Genomic DNA, 8,777 nt, shown 5'->3' with positions numbered 1-8,777 from the left:
GGCACCCATTCTGATTAGAAGAAAGGAGGTTCCATTTGAATATTCAGAAAGGGTTTATTAGAGTGAGAGCTGTGAACCTGTGGATACATTAGAGAGCTTCAAGAAGGGTTTTGGTGGCTTTTTAACAGGGTTATGGGAGATAGCTCTTAGTACAAGTTGATCCAGGGACTGGTCCGATTGCCATCTTGGAGTCAGGAAGGAATTTTTTCCCCCTTTGCGACAAATTACTATGTTACCTTAAACATAATAATGATCCTAAAGGCATGGGATTTTGGGGAATAGAGAAAGTTACTACAAGATGGATAGAAATATACAGTTATGGGATCTGTTATCCTGAAACCTGTTATCCATAAAGCTCGAATTACAGGAAGACCATCTCCCACAGATTCCATTTGCTCTATGACAGCACTTCTTCAGTCACAACTTAAGGTAACTTCATGCAAAGATAGTGCATACAGACGTAGGCAACAATCACAAATAAGCAAAACATAATAATGTATATGTATATTTATCCCTTTATAAGTTATTTCAGTTTAATTTGTTTAATGTCAGTAGATTGCTTGTGTCATGTGTCCATGTGATGTTTATCTGTGGTTAGAACTTTGTTTTATTTACTGTGCCTTTCGCAGCTTCTAATTACCCAGCGCGGATCCACCTTGTGTCTGGCTCACACAGACTTAGACTGATCCTCCATTTAATGAGGATTTACATTTAATCTTTTTTAATGAATCATTAAAATGAATCTGTATCCTTATTGCTGCCTTTGGCTTGCACTGATTTTTTAAGCTACAGCTTTTTTCTAAAAATAAACTCTATAAAACTATATAAATGTGGCCTCACTGTTCAGCTCTATGGGAAATACATTAAAACAGATGCTTGGTTCATTATGCCCTTGTGTTTATCAAACAAGAAACAATATTATGGGATTTTCCTTTTATCCCCACGCCGAAGGATAAGGGGAGGTTACTTTGCATTGTCGCACAAATCTCACATTTTTCACTCTCAGTATCTGTGTTTAATTAGCTCACTAATGGGGATTAGCAGCTCATTTTACCAAGAAGAAGAGACCATTGATGGACAAGGGGAATTCAGACACCAGACAAGCTTTTATACACCTTGATTATTGGTGGTGTGGGCAGCCATTGTTATTTTAACCCAATATCCCCAAGTAACTAATGGTAGAGATTGATGTTTCGATGTAGGACTCAAGTTTTGTCTTCTCCAAAATGATAAATGGTGAGGAATGGTGCGTACACATGCAGAAAGGAAGTTCTCTATAGTATAAAGAGAATCCCTGGGAATACATAGACATCAGAATGTCTACTTACTAGGCTGTTTGTTCAGGCTGACCACTGACTGCTCCTCAGAAATCCCACTAAGGGACAAGGCGTACCGAGTGACCTGAATCCTGTGTTTAGTTAGAACCCAAGAAGCTCAAGAAATTTTGTTTGCTTTTGTTTAGATTACTGAAACAATCTTGTGTGCCTGATTCCTTGTGATCCCACTTATAGCCAACTCATAAGGAGCAAAAGGAGAGCACATAGGATTTTGAGTGGTGTAAAGTTTTAATAGTCAACATTTTAATAGGACAATTCATCACAGGATCTGTCAGTTTAGTTTTTATTCTTGTTTTCAATTGTTTACCTCTACCTTTCAGGTTTTGATTTTGGCTTGCAATCTCATCTCATTTGTATCTTTATATCAACTCTTTCTATTTTTCTCCCTCTTATCCTAACTTAGAGTTGCTCCCCTATTTCCTTACTAAATTGTAAACCTCTTGTGTCAGCCATGTAGTGCAGTATATAGGCGAATGCAGTGGTTGGCTTAAATAGATGGACTGATGATGAAGCACAGTGTTATACTGCAGTAGTAGATGCTACTGGTACATTGTTGCTATGGCCACTGGAAACCAAGCTCTTTGACTATTTCTGTCATGAGACACAATCATAGAAATGCCCAATTTAAATTTGTTTTATAATTTTTTTATAAAATAATGACTTGAAATTGCATGACTACTAATTAACAACTTAATACAAGACACATACGGCTATAAGCCCCTCCAAGAATGTCAAATATCTCTGTTTCTTTTACAGAACAGGAAAAGCATCACAGTGGTAGGGCCTCTAATATGGCGTGACTAGTAGTGGACTATTCATTAAAGTGAGGACCTGTAGCCTAGCTTTTATTTAAAAGTGTGAATGGTAATATACATTTGAGAAATCCAGTAGCAATGCAGCAATTCTGGCCATGTACAGAGATGGTTACATTGATCTGCCAGTTGGAAGTGTGACTACCCAAAAGCATTCTGTCTTTGAGTGACCATTGACTTTAAACGTGTGCTCAGATCACATAACTGATTGGAAACTGACCAAATTAAATGGTCAGAGCTGATACAGAGCTGTAGGAAGATGGCAGAGTATTTTTTGCTACACTTGGCACTTCTACAGATACTTAAAATCCTCCTATGATTATACTGTTCCACCACTGTCCCATGTTTCAGCATTATACAACTGACTATCAGGGTGCAGAGATCATACAATGTGAAAGCCCAAATAGTTTCTGCTGGCACCACTCCATCACAAAAATTGACTAAAATAATGTTGCAATCCAGTAAAGACTTGAATACAAATGTTATGCAGGCAATTGATAGTTTATTGGACAAAAACATAGAATTGTAAGCCTTACGTTAAGCAGAGACAGTATTTGCATGCAAGTCAGTCATGATAAGATTATCTGAGAAAGCAAAAAAAGCATTTTTACATAAAGGTGGATGATATACATATCTAATTAGTGTAGAAATCCCCATCATGCAGCCTTCTATGTACATCAGTTTGGAATTATAGTCAAGCTAAGGAACTGTAAGCTTCTGGCTCTCCAGCTGATCTACAACTTCAGACTTCCTGTGGCAGTAATGCAGGGAGCTGTAGCATCAGCTGAAGGGCCACATTCTGAGGAACCCACTGGTATATGACTTTAGTGCTTAAAGTGCAGTTAGAAAGTTACACAAATCCACCTAAAAAAGTAACACTCATATCATTTTTACTGTCTAGGTGTCTAGATTGCTGATAATTAACAGCCTCAGCTACCAAATTTTATTTTTTTATTTTAAATTTGCCCAATGCTAGTAACCCACAGCAACCAATCAGATCCTTCAAAGAAAAAGTTACACTAAGGCTTCCTGAGTTGATTCTTTTGTTGACTCCCTGGATGCTCCATAAAGAGCCATCTTGTAGGACATTTTGTAGGATCCAACTGTTAGACCTTTGGATATAGACTTACATGGAAGTTGGACAGGGTCTTGACTGTTATCACATGGCTTGTCCATGCTTTGTGATGATATTCCTAGACTGAAATAGTTGATTTGTTAACTATAGATATCCAAGACTACAGTTTATAATACTTATTTGTTGCTGTGCTTTATATATGAGTTGTTATGCAGCATTTATTATTCAGAGATGTAGGAATCACAAAGTAAAAAGAATTTAGAATTAGAAGACAAGACATGTATTTGAAAACTCCTCCTTATATATATGGCTATATTAGTAACTGTTGCAGTCAATATACCAGCAATCTAGCCTTGAGCAGTATTAATACCAGCAAGTGTTAAACATTTACATCTTTTTGGAGCCTGAGGATGAAACAGAGCTATGCTTTCCTCTGGAAATGAAAGCTCCTCCCATAGAACTGAAGCCACTTCCGCCACCAAACTTGCCACTGCATCCATGCCCATTGCCAGAGGACATGCCACTTTCATGGTGGTAGCTATTTCCACCTCCGTGAGACCCTCCAACAGTGGAGCTGACCACAGCTAGAAAGAAAACATAAAGTGTTATTACTGACCACATCTGGACTTAAATGAAAAAGAAGAAAAAAAATCAAATAAATTGATACTTACAAATCTTTACAGACCCTGCACCTTCCCCTGAGAGCCTAAAAACAAAGATTCATGCCTTTAGTTTCAACTTTCTATGCAAACTTAGATTTTTGTGTGAATAAAAAATGTGTCCCACAAACAATCAGTTAGACATTACAGTTTTTATAAAGATGTCATGAACTTTCACTGGAGCATAGACAATCATGGGGAGGGGAGGATACAGGGAATGAACCATCATGGTGGTGTGGACTTGGCTGACACCTCTGTTGCTACATCACTGAACTGTATTTTAATTACACGTTGTGTCATGACTTTAGTCACATCTTCCTTGGTGGTTATCAATGGCATATATTCCTAGTCAGGCAATTATCATCATCACTGTAATCATATACCTTATGCAAGATGCAAAATCTAATCAGTCTTCAAGTTTTAAAATAAATCACTCTAGAAAGTTTGAAAGCAAATCGGATATTGACTTAGTTGCATGTGTTGTCTTTGCTAAAGAGATGATGAAAGGGTCCAAACTACGTCCATGTATTCTAAATAGGAAGATTCTACTTCAATACATTTATTGTCCTAAGTGACCTGTTCTATTACTCTTCCTGTTCCTTTTACTCCCTGACTGGATAAATATAATGAACTGTAAGGCTCAAATTTAATTTCCTGCAGGTTTTGTGCTACCATTGTGATAACACACTATAATGAGCAGTGTTAAATAAAAAGAATGATAATATTTCCCACAGTGGCATTATAAAAGCCCTGCTTTCATTAATATGTGATCATGTCTTGATTCTAGATACCAACCTGCCTTCCTCCCCTTCTAGCAGCTTCCTGTAGGTGGCGATCTCAATATCCAGGGCCAACTTCACATTCATCAGTTCCTGGTATTCACGCAGTTGGCGAGCCATGTCCTGCTTGGCCTTCTGAAGACCTTCCTCAAGGTCGGCTAATTTTTTCTTTGCATCCTTTGTAGCCATTTCTCCACGTTCCTCAGCCTCTGTTATGGCACCTTCCAGTTTGCCACGCTGTTAAAAATAATTATTAATATATGTAGAAAGAACCAGAGAGCTATGGCCAACTTTCTTCAGTATTCTGTGTTCATGCACCATTTTCTAGGAATTTTCTCACGCTATTGAGTAATTTTGGCTTCTGTGTTTTTATTTAAAAAAAACATATATGGGAATAAAAGTTATATACAAATTTTACCTGTGCATTTACAGTTTCGATCTCTCCCCTTAGCCTGTTAATCATTCTGTTGAGATCAGCAACTTCATTCTTGGTGTTGCGCAGATCATCTCCATTGCGGCCAGCAGTGAGTCTCAGCTCTTCATACTTGAACAAAAAAGAAAAAAGCCTTGAATTCATAATGTATATTTCAGATGATGGAGTACAGGTAATAACAGTTTATTATAGGTTATATTGTATTGTTTGGCTATTATAATTGCATTGCAAATAAACCTGTAGGGCTTATTTACTAAGGTGAAGACGTAGATACTTCTGAACTAAGGGGCACCCCTCTTGGCCCATGCAAAGACCATTTGTACCTATATGATTGTTGTATGCAGGTTGCGCTCTTGCAGGCAGCACAGTATACAGAGAGAGGCACAGCTCTATTTTTTACCCAAGGTGAAAAGTGCAAAAACATGTAATTCTCAAAACCCAAAAATGGTTCTGTTGATGTTTCATGACTATTTGTCAGAATGTTAGTTCATATAATGTTATTTAAGCTTTTCTAAAGCTTTGCGGCTTTCACAAGAAGTCCCCTTGATTGTTGAAGTCCAGATTCCTTTGGGTATGTGTCCATGTAATACTCATTCAGTCAATGAGATCTTCTTGATGTATCCCCTATATACACAGAACTATTTTTTTGTTAAAAAGCTCCTGCAATACACTTATTATCTGGGACATATTTGACTTGACAACTTCTGTCTTTCTACTGTAGATATTTCAATTGGAAAACCCAGAACTCATGATACCTGTATAAATCTAGAAAATGTTGATTTAATGCAATTTAGTCCAAGTCACAAATCTGCCTTAATTGCCACAAACACACATAAAATTATATAAAAGGTTGTCAAATAATATTACCAAAAGCTTTTTGAGATGCCTAGTGCAGTTATTGTAAAAAGCCTTGCTGTGGTTGTCATCTAAATAACACCCCCAATACAGCCCTTGGGCAATAAAAGAGCTGGTTAGTACACCGAATACTTACTTTGGACTGATACCAAGACTCAGCTTCAGCTCGGCTTCTGTTGGCAATTTCCTCATACTGTGCTTTCACCTCAGCAATGATACCGTCCAAATCCAAGTTGCGGTTGTTATCCATGGACACAATGACTGAAGTATCAGAAATTTGGCCTTGAAGCTGGGCAATTTCCTACAAAAAAAGTTTGTAAAGAAAAGAGTAGAGTTTAAAGTTACACTAAATGGACCCAAGTTGCTTTTTTTGTCTAGAGTGTGTTTTGTTATTTATGCTACGTACATTTGTAATAATTGGCAGAGGTATACTTGGGAAATAATGCACCAAAAAGATGAAATATATTAATGCCATAGTACAGTCAGCACTTATGACCACATGGTAGAAAGAAGAATGATTTTGTCCCCACTGGCTCAGCTGTAACCTATTACCTAGAATAGTGATCCACAACCAGTGGTTCGAGAACGACATGTTGCTCATCAACCCCTTTGATGTTGCTCCCAGTGGCCTCAAAGCTGGTGCTTATTTTTGAATTTCTGACTTGGAAGCAAGTTTTGGAGGTATAAAGACAATGTGTACTGACAAACAGAGCCTCCTGTAGTCTGCCAGTCCACATTGGGCTACTAAATAACCACCCCCTAGAATTTTTTTTCATGCTTGTGTTGCTCCCTAACTTTTTTTTTATATCTAAATGTTGCTCATGCATAAAAAAGGTTGGGGACCCCTGACCTAGAACAATATCATGTGAGTCTATTCTCAATAGCTGGATTCCAACTTTCTATGTTTAATAACATTAAAAATGTAAATTTACCGCTTCAAACATAGTCCTCAAGAAGTTGACCTCATCAGTCTGAGACTCCACCCTGGTCTGCAGTTCGGCTTTGTGCAAAAATGCAGCATCCACATCCTAGAAATGAGATTTAACAGATTAATAATATAGCCTTCTGTCTTTCCTTTCCAATATTCATGTGTAGCATTTACCTTCTTTAATACCACAAATTCATTTTCTGCAGTTGTGCGCCTGTTGACTTCCTCTTCATACCTATGAATTGACATATCAATTGTGAAATTGTATCTGATTTTGTAGAGAAAAGACCCAACATAAACACAAGAACATATTTATATTGTTGATCTTGTACATACTTTCTCTTAAAATCCTCCACTATATCCTCCATGTTCTTCCTTTCTCCCTCCAGACGTGATTTCTCACCCAACAAACAATCAAGCTGCCTCCTGAGATTGCCGATATAAGCTTCGAATAGTGGCTCGATGTGACTTCTGGCTGTTCTTTGTTCTTGTAGAATAGCCCATTTGGTCTCCAGCATTTTATTTTGTTGCTCCAAGAATCGCACCTGAAACAAACATGAGATTGCACTGTCAAGTGTCTATGTAACAACATATCGAGTCAGGTTTTCTTTAATAGAAAAGATAATCAGCTCTTTGTCACAGTTCTCGGTATTTTCCTTTTGTATTTACTATTAATGTTTTATGCTTAAAGAGGCTGGTCACTATCATATAAAAATGCACTGAATTTTAGTAGAGGTTTTGTAAATATGTTGCACAAATAAATTATATATCTATTGTGAGTTCTCAACCCAACATTTTTTTTAACCAACAAACTCATGCTGTGAATCTCTTATAATAATCTTATAATAATCTCTTGTCTGGTTGATTCCAGTATGAGTCTGGCCTTGACAATGAACTACTGACACACGGCATAGTTGACTTGTATGCAGTAGGTGAGGTTGAGGAGACACACGTATAAATAATAATTTAAGAGAAACAAATATCTGTAGAAAAAGAATTATAGAGCATCCAATAGAATGTAGTGGATTTGTGAAAATGACTGTTTGCACTGTTGCTGCTGATCTTCTAGTAAAACCTTAATTGAAAGAGATGTTAGAAGAACATTGAAGCATCTAAAAAAGCTTACCTTGTCAATAAAAGAGGCAAATTTGTTGTTCAGAGTCTTAATCTGCTCTTTCTCCTCTCTTCTTACTCTCTGAATATTTGGATCAATTTCCAAGTTGAGTGGTGCCAGAAGACTCTGGTTGACAGTAACAGGTGCAATACCTCCATTCATAGCACCTCCAGCAAAACCTCTTTCAAAGCCAGATCCATGCCCAAAACCGTAGTTGAACCCACATCCATGTCCACCTCCTGAATGATGACTTCCAACAGAAATCTTATGGATGCCTGAGCCAGTATTGTAGGCACTTCTGCTGCTAAAGGATGGCTGTGCACGGTGGCCATGGCCAACCCCTCTTTTGGAAGAGAGGGAGGTAACACTGTACCTGCTCACATTCTTGGGTAAGCAAGCTGAAACTGAGCTGAAGTTTTTGTAGCCCTTGCTACCACAGATAGAGTGCTGCGACATGATGCTTGGGTAAAGAGATAGAGAAATAAAGCAGACAACACCTGAAGCTCAAGCAAGTCCTTGTGAGTAAAGAGCAGCCACCTTCTCCTTTTTATACTCAGACAAATGGGTTTGGTCCTCTCGTAGAACAGAAAAGACCCTGTCATTGTATTTTACTAGCCTAAAGTGCTGGCAATGCATGTCATTGTTACTCCATTTACAGATACCAAAAAAGCAACACACCTACCAAATTACAAAAGATGACAAGCATTATTGCTGGTTATTTTCCCTTCTATAAAACAGCATTTTAAATGCCTTAACATTTTAGCTTAGGTTATGAGGAATAATTA

The 8,777-nt window shown here is 37.6% G+C and overlaps 1 protein-coding gene across 1 annotated transcript; it reads right to left on the bottom strand.

Annotated features, from left to right (window-relative positions):
- Nucleotides 1–3,536: 3,536 nt before the first annotated feature.
- Nucleotides 3,537–8,495, bottom strand: krt59 (keratin 59). Its single transcript, XM_012958198.3, has 9 exons — nucleotides 8,005–8,495; nucleotides 7,215–7,423; nucleotides 7,053–7,113; nucleotides 6,883–6,978; nucleotides 6,087–6,251; nucleotides 5,081–5,206; nucleotides 4,679–4,899; nucleotides 3,896–3,930; nucleotides 3,537–3,808 (listed from the first exon to the last, which is right to left on the bottom strand). Exons 1-9 carry the CDS (start codon nucleotides 8,446–8,448, stop codon nucleotides 3,612–3,614), a joined length of 1,554 nt encoding a protein of 517 aa, XP_012813652.1. The 5' UTR covers nucleotides 8,449–8,495; the 3' UTR covers nucleotides 3,537–3,611.
- Nucleotides 8,496–8,777: the final 282 nt, after the last annotated feature.

Source organism: Xenopus tropicalis, chromosome 2 (genome assembly GCF_000004195.4).
Source record: "Xenopus tropicalis strain Nigerian chromosome 2, UCB_Xtro_10.0, whole genome shotgun sequence".
Classification (NCBI taxonomy): Eukaryota; Metazoa; Chordata; class Amphibia; order Anura; family Pipidae; genus Xenopus; species Xenopus tropicalis.
Note: the sequence above shows the minus strand (reverse complement) of the source record. Positions and strands in the feature narration are given on the sequence as shown.